The sequence below is a fragment of the Pleurodeles waltl genome, chromosome 6, assembly GCF_031143425.1.
Source record: "Pleurodeles waltl isolate 20211129_DDA chromosome 6, aPleWal1.hap1.20221129, whole genome shotgun sequence".
NCBI lineage: Eukaryota > Metazoa > Chordata > Amphibia > Caudata > Salamandridae > Pleurodeles > Pleurodeles waltl.
In genome coordinates this window covers 1,418,564,615-1,418,585,812 of record NC_090445.1, presented here as the reverse complement: position 1 = coordinate 1,418,585,812, position 21,198 = coordinate 1,418,564,615, and the positions used below count along the sequence as shown (strand labels likewise).

The 21,198-nt window shown below is 45.3% G+C and overlaps 1 protein-coding gene across 2 annotated transcripts in view; it reads right to left on the bottom strand.

Moving 5' to 3' along the window:
• Positions 1–21,198, bottom strand: part of TMEM51 (transmembrane protein 51) — a 204,520-nt gene that overhangs the window by 53,687 nt on the left and 129,635 nt on the right. For both annotated transcript variants that reach the window (XM_069240772.1, XM_069240773.1), the window contains exon 2: positions 9,669–10,128. In XM_069240772.1, coding sequence (XP_069096873.1) covers positions 9,669–10,018 — 350 coding nt within the window. In that variant the 5' untranslated portion in view covers positions 10,019–10,128. The remainder of the gene's footprint in view (positions 1–9,668; positions 10,129–21,198) is intronic.

Genomic DNA, 21,198 nt, shown 5'->3' with positions numbered 1-21,198 from the left:
GATCTTCAAATCCTGATTTACTGAATTGTTTTATGCCCCCCAGTTTCAACATCTAGCCTCAGGCAAGAATACATGGCACCAATAAAACTTAATTCTTTAACTCAATCACGATGGATTCCGTACAAATAGGAAAAGTCACTCCTTTTGACTGGAGCTCTCCAGAATAGTAAGATCTAAATACTTCATATATTTTGTAGTACATTGTCCTGTTGATCTATTGTCTCTTTAATACGGGGTGCACCCTCACGTGAAACATTATGTCATGCTAACCATTATTTTTTGCCTAAGTAAGGAAAAATGTTTGAGAATAGTCAGCCTACCATCCGAATTCAATATTAGCAAGCATTTGCAATGCAATGGGTCTCGCATTTGCTCGAGTTAGAGCTATTAGCATTGTAAATTTCTAACCAGACTTTTCTTGCAACATAAACTGAAAATTAAAAGTAAAACAGTTGACATAAGCGAGCCGATTCACAGAGCCACGGATGCCATGAGCATCAGTGTGAAGAGACACACAGAAGGAAAAAGAAGTTCACTCAGAAAAACTTATAGACAAAAGTGCAATTAGACATGTACCAGGGGCAATGGCGTTTGCCCCTCCCCAAGGAGGGACAAACGCAAACCTTTTACCAATGTCAAAGGACTTTTGAAGGGCAATCCCACGAACGAGTGGTAATGATGGGCGTGGTTAAAAGCCTAGATACATACCAACACGTCGGAAAAGAAGCGCTTTGCACTGCTATGCTCGACTAAAAAGTGATATTATGACCTTGTGATATGAGTGGCCCCCACTTCCTAATATCGTTAATGACTTTGTACTTGACTGGGATATTTCCAACCAAGTAGTGCCATGGAAGGGTTACTGGTTTGGGCCGGGACTAGAAGGACTGCATATTAGCGATTATATTTTTAGGTGCTGAAAAAGCCCATCTTTGGATTTTCCTGTAGTATTTCTGGAAAGGGTAGGGTTTAGGCTTAACATTCGGAAGCCATATCAAAGTGTTACATACAAAGCAGGCAGATATAACAGTCTTAACATTTATCAATTAACCTAATTTCTTTAAGAAGAAGGACATGAGGCTTTTTAACTTTTCACTACTGATGCAACCAACACACAGGGCACCTCTCTGCTGCGAAGTCTGGACCCAGTTGTGTTTATTTTTCAATGTGATGGGTTCCCCAGCTTCCAGCTATTGGGAACTTTTTTCCCCACTTCAGATGACCATTTAGGTAGCTACCAGTTATTTCACTACAGTGATTTTCTTTAAGTAGTGGCAGGCACCAAGGTACCTGAACTTATCACTGATTTAAGGAAGTGATCCTTGGGAAGTTCTGGATGAATTTCTGATCTGCTTTGGGATGAATGCTGGGTTTATAGATTACAAAACATATCCAGTATTTTTTCAAATTAATTTTCTAACTCTGGAAAAGAGGGTTAACCATGTTAAGTTTGTGAACTCACAGTTATTCAGATAATACGTAGTTAAAATTTTGGGACCTGCATGAAAGTTGGGGAAGATTACGATAAAAGGACAGGTATCCTCGTCAAATCCAATAATCCATCATGCATAGAACGGTAGTGATGCTAATCCCATTTATAGATTTCCATCTTTAGTCTAGCCACATTTTTTCAGCAGAACGTTTACTAAACTCAGCTCCTTCATTGGCTGCATGGGCACCATCCAGTAGATGCATTATTCGTGGGCTCACCGACTTCCTTTATCATGGTCATCAAGCCCTTTTTTATACGTCACGTTTGCCCACTGGTGTTATTGGGCCTTTCTGCTACATCTTTTGTTTTTTTCTTAAATTAAATCTTTATATTTGCTTTTCAACAGGTGGATACCACGTTCAAAAAGGAGGTACACAGAAATAGCTAATCGCAACACCCATGTTGTAAAAAACAAATACAGATAAACGACCCACTTCCCATACCACCCCAATCCACCTACAGACACAAAAAACATATTTTGAAGCATAGCAGTTCATGGCCTTCCCCACATTCATAGCATCCCAGTCTCTGTGGACCATACTAGTCAGCAATTCGCAGCATTTGGCACAGGCCGGTGTACACTCATTTACTAAAATCTTACGCATCTAGGGAATGGTCTTCCAGGCGCCCCTATCTTCCCAAACTTCCTTGGGCAGCCTCTATTCTCATATGTTGCCTTCTCTGCCATCATAAATCCATCCATCCCTCTTCTCCATGTATCCACCTCAGGGCACAGCTCCGAACCCCATAGACCGGCGATATCCCTTTTAGCCACCACCAGCCCAATGTTACAGAATAAAAGTTGAGCCCGGGGCAGGTCGATATCATTGGGGATTCCTAGAAGAATACATTTGGGATCTAGTGGGACCTTTTCAAACAGCACCCCTCGTAACGCCCCTAAAATCCTTGTCCAATATTCCTGTATCACAGGGTATCCCTAGATAGTATGGAGGAAGTCCCCAACACTAGTTTGGCACCGGAGACAGTTCGGGTGCTGCACCCTTCCCATAGTATACAACCACTGCCTGTCATATTAGATCCTATGAAGGATCTTGAACTGAATTAGTCACAACTGTGACTCGATGGCCACCTCTCACCTCCCAGTCTAACGCTTCCATTTCCCCTATATCGGACTCCCATCGTCTGACTAGTCTAGATAGTGTGTCAGGCATATTATTGTTAATGGTCCTACACACCATGGACACAGCTTTGGTGTACAGATACTCCATCAACAATTTGCCTTCTAGTGGGGCATTTTCTGGTATGGTCTCACCCGCAAAGTCATCCACCCTCCAGGCATGCCTCAATTGCAAATATTGAAACAATTGCTTTGCATTAAGCTTATATATGTCCTGCAGTGACTCATAGGACATAAGATCCCCCCCCTCCATCACATCCCCAATCTTTGAGATACCAATACGGTTCCAGGCCTCAAAGCCCGTCAGCTTACTGATTTCTGACAGCCAACTTCCCTCCCACAGAGGGGTCGCCCTAGTGGGCCTGTGCAGCCATCCCAATACTTTGGTAGCTTTAGTCCATGCCCCGGTAGTCGCCTCAGTGGCCGCAGTAAGCGCTTCTCTCGCCCACCTCCATACAGGTATTGGAGACATGATTTCCCCTCCCACTGCAGTCTCTCCAACCGAAAAGTAGGATGATCTCCTGGGGCATGTATCCATTCATTGATGTAAATCATGTGAGCTGTCTAGTAATATGTCTCCAGATTTGGCAGAGACAGCCCCCCACTATATTGATTCTTTTTTTAGCATTATAAGGGCAATGCAGGCTTCTTTGCCACAAAAAGAGCTGCGTATCTCTTGCCAGAGACTGGAAAAAAAAAATCTAGCAGGATTCGGTAGTACGTATTTTGCAAAACTTATAATGCTTTGGGAGAGGGATCATCAGAGTGAGCGGGAGGTTTCCCCAACGCCCTATAGGAGCTTGACAGGCTCTTGTCACCGTCCCCAAATTACAGATATAACAAATATCTGCCTTATGTGCCATGTATAGTCCCAGATATTTAAACCGCTCTTTTGCGTATTGTAGATGACTTGGGAGAGAATGAATTACCACATCCTCCGGTGGGACGTACAACACAGATTTATCCCAATTGATCTGGTAGCCACAGTAATGTCCATATTCTGCAAACACTTAAGAGTCATTGGAGGGTCTCAAGGTGCTTAGTCAAATATAAAGGTATATCATATGGGTACAATGAAATGCGCTCCTCTTCCATCTCTCCCTCTTTCAATTTAAATCCACTTAAATCTAGATGCACCCGAATCTGGCACACCATTGATTCTATTGTGAGGGCAAACAGGGGAGATAAGGGGCACCCTTGACTAGTCCTCCTCGCAATGGGAAACGCAGAAGAAAGAATGCCATTCACCCTGACCGCAGCCACTGGGCTACAGTAAAGCAGCCTCACCCATTCTCTGTATCTAGGATCGATGCCAAATCTCTCCAGAGTACCTTCTAAGAGGGGTCAGTGCACAGCATCAAATGCTTTTTCGGCATAAAGGGCCAGGAACAGGTGCAAAATCCAAGTGATGTAGTACAGTGTGTATCCAGTTATGCGTATGTCTTAGATTATACCTTGTGTAGCGTCCCAGCGTAAAGCCGGATTGGTCCCTATGGACCAAGGGAGTGATAACTATGTAGTCGCATCGCTAAAACCGTGGCTAGAACTTTCACCTCTACATTAAGGAGGGAAATTGGTCTATAGGAGGAACAGTATGTTTTAGGCCTCCCTTCCTTGTGGATTAACACTATTTCTACCATTCTCAGGTCCGGGGGGGGAGGGCCCCTTAACCTCTCGCCTCCAGGAACATATCCAACAGATGAGGAGATAGAGTACCGCTAAATCTTTTAAATGGCTCAGCTGGAAATCCATTGGGGTACAGGACCTTCCCAGAGCGCAGCTTGGTGATGGCCGTTTTGATTCTTCTGGGGTGATCTCTCGTTCTAGCATCTCCCTAGCCTCTGTATCCAAGACTAGGACACTAAGGCCCTGCAGATATCTCCCAATCTGGCGGTCATCCTATAGCAGACGTGCTGCATATAACTTCTGGTAACATCCAGCAAAAGCCTCCGCTATGCCTTTATTGTAAGTCCTCTGCTGCCCTTTCGAGGTCACTATGTCCTCTATCCACCGGTCTTCCATTTCCGGGCCCTAGCATTCTTCTCTACCACTTCCCTATATTCAGCATTCACAAGCTCCAACTGACGAAGGGCAGTGGGGGTCCGGCATTCGTCCCAGTGCCTCTTCAAAAGCTAGAAGCTGTCTCTCGTTCTTGGTCAGGGTTTCTGACTTTTTCCTTCTCTTCTGTGCCACTAAGGCCTGGGTGCTATCTCTGATCACGGTCTTATAAGCTTCCAAGAGCACTACCAGAGACTCAACCAATCTCACATTTTCTCTGAAATAGAATTTAGTATCCACCCGCAACCCATGTGCCACCTCTCGGTCCTGCAAGTCCCAGGTTCCCAGTCTCCATCCCCGCTGCCCCTCTCCACTTCTCCCAAACTGCATGAGCAGAGGCAACTGATCAGACAAACCTCGGGCCAGATAATCCACCTGGAGAACAGATCCTACCTCTCCTGCTGGTGTGAAGATATATTCCACCCTAGAGAAAACCTTAAGGCTACAGAAAAATAGGAGTGCTCTCTTTCAGCTGGATGAGCCCGCCCCCACAGGCCAGGCAGTCCTAGAGCTGTCACAAAGTGGTATAATGGAGCGGGGGCAGACTCGGTCACTCCAGATCTATCCGCTGCCTTCACCATCACATAATTAAAATCACCCCCTATCACTTGGAGCAAAGGCTCAGCCTCCAATAAAATCTCTGCCAGTTTCTCTTGCAAGGGAGACTGAAGACCGGGCGGAGCCTAAGCACTCAGGAGTAGTATCTCTTGTCCACCCCAAGACCCCTGCACCCCTACTTATCTACCTGCCGGATCCGTACACTGCCTTATAGATCAGAAGGGAGGGAATTTATGAATAAAAATCGCCACTCCCTCAAGCCAGATGTCAGCCGCATGCGCCAATGTAAAATAGGGCCCTCTACCCAAGACCTTACACTTTGTGCCTTTGAGATGTGTCTCCTGCAGGAGCACTACATCTAGGTGTAGCCTCCTAATATATTGGGGCACTAACCCACGCTTAACCTTGTCCCCCAATCCATTGACATTCCAGGATAAGACAGAGAGGGCCTGTGGATCTACCTTGGGAAGCCCCAATAACCCAGAGAGGCCATGACTATTCAAAGGATGGAGAAAGTATGTGAGATCGCATCGTGCACCTGCTGCCCCCACAAGAGCCCACGAGATGCCCAGAGCCTGACCTCCCATCAGAGGAGACCTGCAATATGCCTGTGTTTGCAGATTCCTTACTCTAAACAACCAACAAAAAACAAGTCTCCTCAAAACAAGTAACTATACCTCCCCCCTTCCCACCTCCAACAAACCCCTGTGAGTACAAAACCCCATCTACCGCCTCAGCAGGAGTAGAGAGGTCTGTGCCCGATCCCTTCAGCTCAGATCTGTCGAACTAAAACAAGGGTACCCGGTGAGGAAAACAGTCTCCCTGGGACACCCCACGTAACAAACCAAGTTACTTTAGATTGGAGAGCACTCCAGTACCAATTCCTGGTCCTTTCCACATTAGGGGGAAGCAAAAGAAACCAACCATGCTCCTTCGGCCTCATATTAAGGTACTGCCTCCACATTCCTATCACCTCCGCTGGCCCCCAGGGCCTCCTCCTAAGACTCTAAGTGACTAATTGCCTCCACCAAGGTATGTGGAGACTCAGTCTCTGACTCAATGTCTACACCCGAACCAGCCATCTTTGGGTCTAGAGCAAGATCTTCACTTCTGTGTGAACCAGCTTCGATTTCCTTCCGAATCAGATGAATCTGCTCCACTCCTTGTCACCTGCTTCTGCCACCAGGGCGTGCCTCTATCCCCTCTCTGTCTCTTCCTGCCCCTTCGCCTGGGTGCAGCCACTCCTTTGCTTCCACTCCCTCTTTGTCCTTGGGCCTGCAGTCTGTCCACTGACCCCCCGCCCCAAAGAGCGCAGGACGCTCCTCTACCCACGGCCACACCTCCTCCAATGTTTGCAAGAAGAACGTTTTTCCTTGGAACAGGACCTTCAATTTGGCTGGGAAAATGTGCATGTACTGCAGTGAAGGCTGTGGAGTTTGGCCTTCACTGAATCAAACATGCGCCGCTGCCTCTGGATTTCTCTGGTGTAATCGGGGAAGACCAAAATCTTATAATTTTCATGGCAAACTTCTCTCAGTCTGCGAACCTCCTTCAAGATCATGTCTGTCTTGAAAGTGGGCAATTATTGACCTGGGGGGGCCCCCCAGAGGGGGTCTTCCCCGTAGCGCCTGATGGGCACATTCATTCACAAATCCAGCTGAGAACTTTCCAGCCAGCAGGACTCGCTGCTGCCATGTATCTAGAAAGCAATCCATATTTGTCCCTTCGGCCCCCTGCGGGAAGTCCACAAATCTCAGGTTGTTTCTGCGGGCCCTGTTTTCGGTGTCCTCAAGCCGCTGCACAATATCCTTATCAAGGACCCTGACTTCCGCCATTTCTTTGCAGAGATCGTGGACAGAGTCTTCTGTCTGATATTGGAGTCTCTGCAGACGTGACACAGGAGGGAAAACTCTGATCATACCTCCCCAACCCACCCCTCCAAGGCCTCTCGGTAGGACTGAATTGCAGACAGAAGAGCAACATTGTCTGGCACTGCATGGGGCTCCAAGGCTGCCGGCGGTAGGGGGTGTTAGGGGTCACCACCTTTCGATCCAAGCGGCCCTGCCAGGTCAGCTTGGGATCTTTATCTTGTACCCACCAACACACCTGGTCTCCTCCAGAGACACCAAGGGATGTCCCACGGCAAGACCTTCTCTAGTAGCAACCTCAGGCTGTTCCAGCAACAGGCGACTCGCACACAGCCAAGAGGAGAGGGAGGTGGGGGAGGGAGCCCAGGGTAGGTAGCAGGGAGGGAGGATATCCGTAACACCCTGACCCCCAAGACCCAATCCAACCAGGCGCCTCCGCCGCTCACAGATGTCTCCCTGGGGGAGGCCCAGGCCAACCAGATCACTCCCGTCTAAGCCGCCCCACTGCAGAGGTGGTGGGGAGCCGGATGCAGAGAAAACCAATTCACAGCTGTATGATGGGGAGGGCGGCCTGCTTCATTCCTTCCTGGGCACTTCTCTGCACTACACAAGCTGCTGGAATCCGCTAATTGACACCAGCCCCAAGGCCGCTCCTAACTCCGGAGAAGAGTCGCACAGGATCTCGCCGGTGATGCTAAGGCGTCATCCACCACCACTATCTCCCTCCTTCCATTCGTGCTATGGAGTCCCCCCCAAGGAGGTCTATCCACTGAGGGCCACTGCCACACCAGTGTCTCTCTTGTAAAGATTGCAGAGCCCCCGGAGGTGGGTGAAAGAATGCCACAGACAGGCAAGCTAAGGGGAACCTCTTATTACCCCGTCACACGCACAGTCATCATCAGGTAGGCCTCCAATCCTTTGTCAGTCACTTTGCATCTCTTCTGGCCCCCGGGGGAGGGGGGGGGGGGAGGGGAAGAGGACCCCCTATAATTATCCCCCTTCCAGCAGTCCCCCCTCTCCCCCTCCGGCGCGATCCTGCCGGTGAACCTAGGGACTCGCCTATCTCGCTGCAGCGTGTGTCTCCCACGAAGCCCTCGTCACTCTCCCAGGACGAGGCCTCCTCTTGCTACCTCCAGGCTCCTCTGGGCAGATCCCGCAGCTCTTGGCTCTGCTCCCCTGCACTATTTTTAATCAGCAAAGATCAATAAGGTGAGTGGGTTAACCAGTGATAAGGACCTTTCCAATAGTAGTTGTTCACAATATTATGCAGTGGATCTGATAAACTACATGGTAAGGCTGTTTGGTTTTTCCCTTGATATCAAAGCCAATACTGTGAAATGTACTGATTTGTGCATATTAAAGTTAATGTAACCTTATTTAATGTCTCTCTATGTATTTTATTTAACCGTTTTGTACTTTTGCAATTTAAAAAGAAGAAAAAAAATAAGTCTTCCATGTCACCAATTTCTCATCATTGCTAGCCACTGAATCAACAGATATATGTAACATAATAAACGGACTATGGTTTATGGAATGATGTATCTTAACATGAGGACCCAATCAAACTCTCAAAGCCACATAACCCTAACATTTTGCAAAGAAACACACATTTCTGTAACTCCTTTAAACACCATAAGCAGCTCTCTATGACCATCATTGCTTATTATGGACACCACAGCTCTAGAATGAGGGTACAAGGTACTCTTATGGGGGGTGACTGGGGTAGGAGGTAGCAAATCGGGGACTACAGATTGTGCACTCAAAAAAACTTGGTATTGCTTCCCATAAAGCATCTTGTGAATGTGATTTCCAGTTAACAGAAGAAAATTCCCACTAGGAAGTTGAACTTGCAGAACCACCACTGCAAAACTTTAGCAGCTTCAACAATGGAGACCATGGATGATTAGCAATCCATCTCCTGCACCAGTGGTCTGACACTTATTTAGGAGGCAAGTGCAACCATTGTTTACAAAAGACCATTAGGACAAGGGCTTTCTGGAACCACCAAGTTGCAGGTTGAGAGAACAAAAATGAAATCATCTAGGCTGTACTGGAACACTGTAAATGAAGGCACGCCCCTCACCCACAAGCATCTACAACACTCCATGGTAGCCAGTGTCTAGGTCTAGTCTAGAAGTAATACAAAAAATGGGTAATGAAGACAAAAGCACTCTAGGATTATGTCAAAAACGAGGAAGACTCAAGAAGGTGGTGCACCAATTACATTCAATTTCTCCTGTTTAAGGATCAGTTCACTATTATGTGTGCTAGCTGCATGGGCGTCAATTCACCAAACTTAAAAGGCAAATGTGGCTATCTTCCTTTACCCTCCATGATTACTTATGCAATGAGATCTTTAGCTGCTCAATATCTTCCTGCTTTACGCTGAGAAGCAAGGAAACGAGTAAGTTATGTTATTACCTATTCCGTGACCTGGAAGAGTATGGCTTACACATTGGTGTTGCATTGAAAGCTTACCTGTACACTTTCCTGTGCAGTTATACAAAAAAAAAAAAAAACACACTGTAAATGTTTTTCACAATAAGGAACTTACTCTTCTTCCTGATCCCGGTCTTGGGGAATGGCAGATGTTGCCCGTGGACTTCCCGGAGCATCCTCAAGTTGTCGTTTCTTCTTCTCGCGTATTGTCAAGCAGATGGCAAGAAGCAGCAATACAATTCCTGATCCAACTAAGACATAGGCTACCGAAAATGTTTTGCTCTTTGCTGGGATGTTATCATGTGGTTCAGGTTTGCTACTGTTTCCCTGCGAGGATGGATGTTTGTCATTGCTGCCAAATCCAGGAGCCATATTCCACACTGCCATTATAATACCAAGAACAAGCATTCCAATTCCTAATGCAGTCAATGCATAATGAGAACCAGAGGATCTAGAATTTGCCATGGCCTGCGGATCAAATAAGGAGTGCAAGGCTAAATTTAATTCACAACATCTTCCTTCTTCTGCAAATTAATATCCAAAGTTTTGGACTCTGGGTAGATTCATCAGGGGCTCTGAAAAACAATGTAAAAATTAAATGTACATACAAAACAAACTTTATCTACTGATTCAGAAATGAGATGCAATTTACTTTTACACATAGAACACTTTCAATAACCCAAAATAAACAAAAATGGCACATTACACTCTTATAACATTGACAAAGTTAAACATGCAGGACTTCATTTGAATACCGAATCAACGGTCAGCCTTATCGCATTGTAGCCGGGCACAATATATTTTGGGAAATCTCAAAAATATTAGCACATGGCAGAATGTAAGTCAGGTTTCTTTCTTCTCAAACCTTTCCTTATACTCATTGGGTACGGGAAACTGGAATATCCTTTAAAGTGAAAAAGTTCAACTGACTCGAAAAAGGAGCTCACAACCATTCCAAGAGCATAACCATTCTTGATAAATGCATTGTTGATCTCAGAACTCCACCACAAGTACTGTAAGACAAGATATTTAGTACGACATACGAAAACCATGTAAAATAATTGCTAGTAAATGAAATTATCAAAACTATATGTGGACTAAAATCCGTCAGGTACCAAGAAAAAGCTGGTGTGGTTGAAGTACTGAAGTCACTACTTTCAAGTCTTAAAAGTCCAAATGCTGAAAACGTGCAAATTAAAACCTCCATTGGCCTTACATCATGTTGATGGTCTAAAATTATCTGAGGAGGGCTAAAAACCATCACATTTAGAGGTAAGCCATTTCAGGATCAGTTTGAAGTAACTAGCCATAATGCTGCACATTCTAACTAACCCTGTAGCTCAAGAATTGGTGTTAGTCCAGCTGTTTAAAGAGTTTGCTCTCAATTAAGGATGGTTCCATGCATAAGTAGTGTATTAGGTTTCCAATACTGAACCAAAAGTAAAGATGACAGAATCCATACAGGAGGCAATTGGCCAATCGGCACCACAGCACCAGCATTCCATAAGCTGGAATGACGTTGTGCAGGAACCCTAGAGTCTAAGAATGTTTTCACACCAGGTCTTCTATACTTCAAATACTGATGTCACTATGCACAACTTGATTATTAATGACATATAAGTTATTTTTTTGGAGTGCAATAATTAACTTTGTGATTGGCGCACTCTGTTCTTGACTATGCAATCATCTGAACTTTTGGATGTAGGCAAATACACAAAATGCTAACAACCAAACAAAGTACTTTCTCACTATGTATTCATGTCAGAGCAAATGGACGTCACCATAGCAATTGATGATTGTCCAAACACGCTTAAGGTCTGTGAGACATGGACAAGTGGATTAGGCTTTTGCACCATTGAGCATCTTTCTGGACCAGTACTGGAGCTAGTAGTTATAATAATAGTGTGGGGGAACTACATTTGCCCTGTGAACCCAGCTCGACTATGGCAATGCATGACTGGAGGTGGGAATGCGCAAAGGCAATACTAGTAAGCTGGTGTGGAAGACCTAGACAATGGCTGGTAAACATTATGCTCAAAACTGAGATTTCACCCTTATATATGGTTATGTTGTTAGATCCTATTCTTATCTTATCATATCAGAGCTAACCACCTCCTGTTTAAGTCAGCTGCCTCCTTACCTTAGAATTACTGCAATTAAGTTATAGTAGCTGTGCATGTTCGCGGTAGAGGTGGTGTTGAATGCCTCCACCTGAATTGTCTTCTCAAATAACTGACACTGGAGAGAAGGACTTGGCACTGTTATAAAGATTTCACTGGTTTCCATCTACACCCACAAGACTTTCTTCCAACCCTTGACTTCTAGAATGTTAATATATGCTTCTACTGCTGGACTATTCACAGTTGTAAATGTAAAATTCAGTCTTCTGACTAGAACAGTTCTGCAATCTAAAGTGAACTTCATATAGGTGAAACATTCATGTGGATTATTTCCAGTAGAGGTCATTTTTAGGAAACTAATTTGTTTTCTTTTTTAGGTATTTCGGTTTACTAAACACACCATTCAAAGTTGATGTCTTCCGCATTTCTTTAGCCTCTGCGACCTACTTTTGTTTCCCTTTATTTATTTTTATTTTTTTATTTTTTAAGATGCCCCGGTCCAACCCAGGACACCACGGCATAGATATTTATTTGAGACTCACGGGGATCCCAAAGCCTACGCGGCCCCTCCAGCTTCCCGTGTGCAGCTCCTATGCTGGAGCCAGGATCTGTTTCCCTGCTCCACAGGCGCACGAGCAAATCCTTTCTCTACACCCGCGGAAGGACCAGCTCACTGATGTTGGGTCCCTGAGGCAGAAAAAGATTTGAGTACTGCAATGCTTTGCTTTCTCTTTCTTTAAACCATCCCCAAGGAGATGCCTCCCCATCCCCGTCAGCAGAGACTGGATCAGCAGATTTATGCCACTCCCCACAAGTATTAAATGTCATAAAGATGTACCCACCTCGGGGATAATTTGAAGAGATCAACAGAGCATCACACACTCTATATATCAGGTCAAAAGTCAAAACTAAAAAATTTAAAGAGGAATACCTCAACCCTGTGGAGCTTATTTGTTCATCTTAGGCTAGTTTTGCTCTGCATTGCAAGCTTTGACCCCAGAAGCATTTTCAACAGTCTCTCCTTGCCTCTAAAGGGGTGCATTATGCAGAGAGCTGGATTTATTGGTCCCTGGGCTAGTAATCTCCTGTGGCTGGCTCCCGGTGCGCTCCTCTCCTGCTGGTGAGGCATTCTGTGAAGCCCTTCTGCTGCCAGTCAACAAGCAGAGCTGGCTCTTTCCAGCACTGCCTGAGCACCAGAGAAGTCAGGCTTTCTTGAAGGCACTCATGTGGGCTTTGGAGGAGGTCTTCCCTCAACTTGTCCTCAGAGGGCATAAGTGGGCCCATGGCTATGGCTGTAGAGAGACCCATCCTACTCCTTGAGATCAGCTGGTAACAAAGTCCTTAGCTCACCTTCGCAGGATGTCATGGGGCTTCTATTTTCAACTGGTCATTGTTCCTCTGTTGTTGCCACTCAGGTCCCAGGGTCTTCTCAACTATCTGTTCGTTATGCAGGGTTTATTAGGTGGATGTAGAAAGTTCTAAATTTCAGGAAGCCATATCATCCCTCCATCCATCCATGTGCCAATCCTCTTGCACAGCATTATGAGACAATCCAACAAAGCACCATTAAGCTTCCTATGAAGAGTGCTCTACTGAGGACCTTAGCCCCATCCCTACCGGACATCACAGCCTGACACCTTCCCACTAAAATGTCAAAGGCGAGACCCTCCTGTGTTGGCTTTGGATCTCTGGACTTCCTAGTTTGTTTAGTAGGCCTGTGCTGCCTAAACTCCCAGGTGCAGGGTGAAAAGCTGATTATCAGATACAGATTTTACCCATGTCCCTTATCCCTTTCAGGAACTGAATCAATCTCTGATAATTGATTCTTTCATGAGGGGAGCCCTTTGTTCCCACTGATATGGAGCAGAAAAATTAACTTGGCCCAGCAGGGAGGAACACAGACCTGGAATCTGATTATGAGCTGAACCAGAGAAATATGGCTATTTCTGAAGTACTATTAGATGTTTATTTGGAATGTTGGGACTGGCAAAATCAGTTTGACATCTTGCTGGACAATATTGGCCTAGGTGAAGCAAAACTACACTTTAGAGCAGATTTGGCCTATATGTATAATATAGTGAAAGCTCTACATATTTTTTCAGTAAACCCTATTGAATTATCTATGGATGACCATCAATACTGTAAGAAATTCCCCAGGTCACCATCTATCCTTGGAGAGTCCCTACTGCAAAAGTCTACCCATGCTTAATTACTGGGCTGTGTGCGATGGTAGTCTCATGTGCGCTGCCTGCACACAAGTGTGCACAAGTGTTCCTGTGTTATTAATGCAGCACCTCTTACCCTAGCTGAGCAGCAGCAGCCTCATCTTAAAAGGAGTATACTGGTGATAAATCTACTTAGTCCAATTACTACGAGTTTACAATGAGTGAGACTCTGATAGGGAGACTCACCCACAGTAAAGAGCAAATATACACAATCAAAAGCGAAAAATGCTGGTGGAGTAATAGGCGGAACCTATGTGCCTCACAGGAGAACAGTAACTTACTGAGGAGGATTTCTTGAACACTTCAGAGCACAAGGTAATTCACAATTCCTATATGAACCCATTCAAGTAATGTTTGCCTCTTTGTCCTGTCGGCTACGCAGACAATTTCGAATTCATTTTTAGGGTTGAGTGTGCAATAGCATGCGCTAGCAAATGCGTATTGCTTGCGATACACTGATGCATTTAGAAAAGGGCTTGGAGCCTGCCCGTTGCTTATCATTTGTTGGATTGCCTGGCCCTCTTCTTTACAGCCTCGTAATTGGTCATTGCTGGCATATCATAATTTCCATTCCTATCTGTGGAGCAGAGACTAAGCACTGATTGGGTCAACTTAATCCATTCTGTGCTCCAGATGAGATTGAGGTACTATTTTTATTTTATTTTTTAAACTTCTAGTGCTCTGCAGACAGAAAGCTCGTGGCTGGCAAAAACATCCCCAGCAGGACAAACAAAATAGCAAAATTGTTTATTCTATAGTTAACATTTTTTATTTTGCCATGTCTTCTTTCCTCACTTTGCACTCATGTTTTGTGTTGTATTTTTTGCTCGTGGGTGCTGTTCTCAAAAGATGACTTCTATCTTGGTCTAAATATTTTAATACAGCATTATTTCTTTTTTATGTATATTTTTTGTAACTATGCTAAAATATAATTGTGCAGTACGCCCCAATCCGCATTGTGCAGTACACACCAATCCGCCCCACTCCAACCCAAACCACTAACCCCACCCTCCCCACTCCACTCAATCCAAAAACATACCCCACTCCGATACTCCCGTCCCAAAACCGTCTGCCCCACTCCAAATCCCAAAGCAAGCTGCCCCACTCCAAATCCCAAAGCAAGCTGCCCCACTCCAAATCCCAAAGCAAGCTGCCCCACTCCAAATCCCAAAGCAAGCTGCCCCACTCCAAATCCCAAAGCAAGCTGCCCCACTCCAAATCCCAAAGCAAGCTGCCCCACTCCAAATCCCAAAGCAGACTGACCCACTCCACCCCAAAGCAATCTTCCCCACTCCACCCCAAAGCAATCTTCCCCACTCCACCCCAAAGCAATCTTCCCCACTCCACCCCAAAGCAATCTTCCCCACTCCACCCCAAAGCAATCTGCACGACCCCAACCCCAAGCAATCTGCCCAACCCCAACCCAAAACAATCTGCCCCGATCCAATCCAAACCGCTCTCTCCAATCTAGTCCACCTCCCCCTAATCCAATCCACCCCACTCAATTCCAATTCCCCACTCCAATCCACCACTATCTACCCCACAAATCCAATCTCCAATCCAGACCAATCCAATCCACCTCAATCTAATCTACCCACTCCAATCCACCATAATCAAACCCATTCCACTCCAACCCACCCCACTCCATCCCACTCCAGTCCAACCCATCCCAATCAAAACCACCAGATTCCAATCCACCCCACTCCAACTCAAACCATTCCAACCAACCCCACTCCAATACAACCCAATCTACCCCACTCCAATCCACCCGCCTCACCCTAGTCCATCCACTCCAATCCACAACAGTCCAATACAGTTCCCCTTAATTCACCCCACTCCAATCCACTCCATTCCAATCCAATCCACCCACTCCACACCATTACAATCCATAGCACTCCATTCCTCTCCACCCCACTGCAGTAAACCCCACTACAATCCAATTCACCTCACTCAATCCAACTCACCCCAATCCACCTCAGAGCAATCTACCCCACTCCAATCCACCCTACCACACCCAAAGTCCAAACCACCCCAATCCAATCCACCCCATCCAATCCACCCCATCCAGTCCCCCCACTTCAATACACCCCATTCAAATCCAATCTGTCCCCTCCACTCCAGCCCCCTCCAATCCGCCCCACTCTACTACAATCCACCCCACTCTACCCCATTCCACTCAACCCCAGTTCAGTCCACTCCAATCAAATCCAGCCCACTCCAATCCAAATCACCTTAACCCACCCACCCCAGTCAATTCAGTCCACCTTAATCCACCCACTCTTGTACAATACACACCACACCACTCCACTGCAGTCCAAACCACCTTAAGCCAACCCACCCCACACTAATCCAATCCACAATAATCAAATACACCTCACTCCATTCCAGTCCACTCCACCCCACCCCACTCCATAAAATCCACTTCACCCCCATTCCACCCAACCCTAATCAAATCCACCTCAATCCAACCCAGCCCACCTCAATCCAATCCAGTCCACCCAACTTCTGTCAACTCCAATCCAAACCGTCCCACATAAGTCCAGGCCATCCCACTCCAGTGCAGTCCAATTCAATTAACACCACTCCGGTCCAATTTACCACATTCCAATACAACCCACCTCAGGGCAATCTACCCCACTCCAGTTAACTCCACCACAGCCCCAATCCAATCCAATCTAAGCCACCCCTATTCAATCCAGTTAACCCCACCCCACTTTAGTCCCATTCACCCCACTCTACCCCAATCCAATCAGCCCACTTCACTCCAATCCAATTCTCTCCACTCCAGTCTAATCCACTCCCTCCAGTTCACCCCACTCAAAACTACCAAATCCAATCCACCCCATCCTAGTCCTATCACTTCAGTCCAATCCATCTACTCCAATCCACCTCTCTCTATACCAATTCAATCCACTCTATTGTACCCCACACAACACTCTCTGCCACGGAACCATTGAACTCTACTCTCCTTCACTCAACTCTACTCCCCCACATAACTGTACGACACTCGACAACACTAATTTTTAGCAATGCTGAACAGCAGACACTAATGTAAACATGGCAAAAACACATTGCCGAAGCCAATAGCACTTGTATAGGCGAGACCTATTGGCTTTGCTAATGCTTGGTAGGTCTTGCTACTGGAGGATATAGCGGTCTGCCATACCTCATGCAGCAACACCAAACATTTATTTTTAGATGAGCTTTTGGTTCCTTTACAATAGCCACTGTTTTGTTTAGTTTAGTTTAGCCCCCCCCCAGCCCTTGCTTGAAAAGGTGTTTTTCACATTTTGAATCAGAGTAGGGTGAGATGGGTGTAATAGTTGTCAGCAGAGCTGGTATGTGATGTATGGCAGGAAGGCACTGGAGTTTGTATTTTCATAATCCAACATAGATAAATCAGTGTGAGCTAATCACTATAAATAATGCTATTCTTTGGCATCCTGGACAGGAAGAATCTTTGTAAATTTAAGATGATGAATGGTGCCTCCCCATAATACAGATGAACTTTGATCAGACAAAATGAGTTAAGCATCATGTTTGGCTCATAAATGTCAGAGAGACTTTACAAATGGCAGGCAAGAGCAGGTTTCCTTTAGCTCAGGACCAGTCAAAGCCAGACTGCGATGGAGTATTAACCTCCAAATGAAGCAGGTAGCAATGGAGAAGTGACACAGACGGCCTGTTTGCTTTTGTGCTTGCTTTTGTCAGCAAATCAAAGTGGGATCTGCTGGTTTTGGGATGGTTCGTTTTAGTACATTCTGTCCTTTTACATGGTATAAATTTCAAGGCAATTTGTCTTTTTATATTCATGCTATAAAGTAAAACTTGAAAATTAGTAAAAAAAAACTGCTCTACAGATTGTTTTTCAAAAACATTGAATCCTGGAATTCTAATCAGTAAAATCCTATTCTGTAGGTTTTTTTACTCTGGCAATAGGAATGCTCCTATAACGTCCTAAAAGTTGTTTTCTGCAAATACAAAATATTTCTTTAAAAACCTGTTTTTTTTTTTTTAGCAATTCACTTCATAGCATAAGGAGAGTTGATTACAACAGCAGTAGTACATCAACATTTGAGAAAGCAATCATCTGATCATAAACCACGGGACACCATAGGTGTAGGTTAAATTCCCAGGAACACTTAAATGAAATATCGCAGGGAAGGAGTGAGCAGTCGATAGAATTCCCACACTTTCCCCCAAATCTTTAGTCCATGTCTCCGGATTCATTCTGATGCTGTCGGTGTTGTGGGTATCCCCTGGTGGTGAGGTATATTCCATTTACCCACCATTTTATCACCCCTGTCTCCTTCCCAAATGGCCTGGATCCCCAGGAGAACACTTTTTAGGGACTAATCCACAGTGATGTCAATAATCTCCTGCAGGAGGTTGTAAACTACTATTGGAACATGGGGTACTCCCGAACCATGCAGATGAATGAAGGCGTCTAGTGCTCCACCACATTAAAGATAAGGTGGGGATGGGGTTCTTTCCATATGGTAAAATCTAGGTGCAGGAATAGTAAATCCTGTGGAAGTATTTAAAGTGAAGCAGTCTCAGCCTCATTAAAATGACTATTTGTGAGCAGGCATCTTTTCATCACACAAGTCATTGTCGTCGATTTTTTCCCCCCTCCCCTATCCTTTGGGTTTGGAACTTCATCAAGGGACCAAGGGCCAGATGTAGCAAATTTAAAATTTGCGAGGTGCAAAGTGCGAGTCCATGCGACTCGCACTTTGCACCTCGCAAATTGGTATGCAGTACGGTGTCTCAGACACCGACTGCAACTCGCTATGGGGTCGCAATGACCCACCTCATGAATATTCATGAGGTGGGTCGCAAATTGCGGCCCCATAGCGAGTATAGGCACTCGCAAACATGGAGGCCTGCTGTCGTCAGCAGACCTCCATGTTTGTGACTGCTTATAAATAAAGCAGTTTTTTATTTTTTTTTAAGTGTAGCCCGTTTTCCTTATAGGAAAACGAGCTACACTTAAAAAAAAAAAAAACGAAACCTTTAGTTTCGGTATTTTTTCAGGGCAGGGAGTGGTCCCTTGGACCACTCCCTGCCCTGAAAAAATATTTGTGGGTCCAGTCACAAACTGGAAGGAGTCCCATGGGGACCCCTTCCAATTTGCGAGTGGGTTACCATCCACTTAAAGTGGATGGTAACTGCGATGCCATTTGCGACCGCGTACGCGTCGCAAATGGTATTGCATACCACTCAGACTCGCAAATAGGAAGGGAACACCCCTTCCTATTTGCGAGTCGGAAATGCATATTGCGAGTCGGTACCGACTCGCAATATGTATTTCTGCATAGCAAAGAGGCATTTGCACCTCGCAAATGGCGATTTTCACCGTTTGCGACGTGCAAATACTTTGCTACATCTGGCCCCAAGAGTATTTTCTATCAAGGTTTGGTATAAACCAGTTATGATCTTGTCTGAAATCCAGTATGGCATTCAACCTGTGTTTGTATTTGTCAAGGGCATGTCTAAGTTGCAGGAATCAGAAAAAACTGGTACTTATATAAGTTGTATTCTGCAGCCAAGTTTGTGTAGTATTTCATGTGATTCACGGTCCAAACATTCCCCCACTTTGAATATATGTATGACATCACAGGGAGGCCCACCAGCCCATTCGGGGATTCAGTTATGAACCAGAGGAGGGTTTCTTTAGTGAGTTTTTCTATCCAATGACACCACCGTTAGTGGCAGTACCAACTACTGATTATTTTTGCATGAAGTGGGAGAAAGGCCCAGGGCTTCTTATTATAGAGTTGTGCTAAAACACCATAGCATTCCAGGTAGTGTAACTTCAGCCAAAGTATTGGGTCTCCGCAGTCCCCAAACATTCAGTCCTTGATGGGGGCAGCCCAGTAGTAGAGCTAAAGCTCCAGGATTCTCAGTCCACCTTCGTAGAGTGGTTGGACACATTTAATGAACGCCCCTCTCGCTGGGACCCTATTCCATGGGACAGAAGTCCGATTAGATTTCCATGGTTTAAAGAAGAGGAAAGGTAGTTGTTAAGAATATTCTTATCACTTAAAAGGTTCTTCATAAACCTTTATTAGGTTTGTAGCATGTCTGTTCAACCACCTCCGGCAGCGAACCGTTTGTAACAGACAACATTCAGATCTCCCCCAGAAGCTTGACACTGCCTGGAATGCAGTGACCTGAAAGTGATTGTCAATGCATTCCAGTCAAGTGATCTAGTGCAAACCACAACACATCTCCCTCTCTGATATCATATCAGAATACAACAGTAAATAATCAATATTAAAATAATAAGCTTCTAATGAAAAAGATTAAATCATGGAAATCATGTGTGTACAAAAACGATAATGATACATCTTATATACATACCCTCACTTTATGTATAGCAGTATTAGGCTCCCTTATTCAATTAAATTCTTCCATTTCATGACATAATTATGCCTGTAGTTTGTAACTTTCCCCATACATAGTTTGTGGGCCAAGTAGGTTTATATCTCTCTCTTCTTAACAAAAACTCTTTTTCATCATTCAAATCATCCTCACCATGGCTCTTTTTTTAGCATAGTTTCTGAACCAACCTTATTTAATTTTGTTAATCTAGATATAAACCAGACATGCTCCCCCCAGTCTCAAATTGAGACATTCCTTTTAGGAGAAGCTATCAAAAAGAGACGTATGAATTTTGAATGCCCCTTTCTTTTTTTATTAGGTCTTTTCACTAAAACTCTGTCACCACTTTCTGCACCCAATTCCTTGGAAATTGTTCAAGGAAATGGACACGGTAGCACGTCAGTTCCTGTGGTGCGGGCACCCGTCCCAGACTGGCCCTTAATACCTGCCAAAGAGACGTCTACGATGGGGGTCTGGGAATGTCCAATATTTACTATCACCACCTTGCGATGCATCTACTCGTAATAAATGATTGGATGGGAGGGGGCTGGACGGATTCAACATACCGACTGAAGCTCCAAGCGATAGGTTACCCCAAGGTTCTTGAAGCATTATATGGTCGTCCAATACCCCGAGTGACCCCTGAAGTGACCAATGTGGTCCTGTTGGGCTGGCACGAGGTCCAAAGAGTGTCGGGTTGGTGGGGCTGTCTTACCCTACAGACCCCATTATGGCATGGGGGGTGGTTGGCAGAGGTTTCAGCGCTGGAGGGATTTCAGAGATGGGACAGTATAGGAATCTCCACGCTGGGAGACGTCTGGGGGGGGGGGGGGGGTGCACACTTGCAATCCTTTGAAGAGCTTCAGCGACTCTTCTCACTCAACAAGTCTCAATTCCACAGGTACCTGCAGCT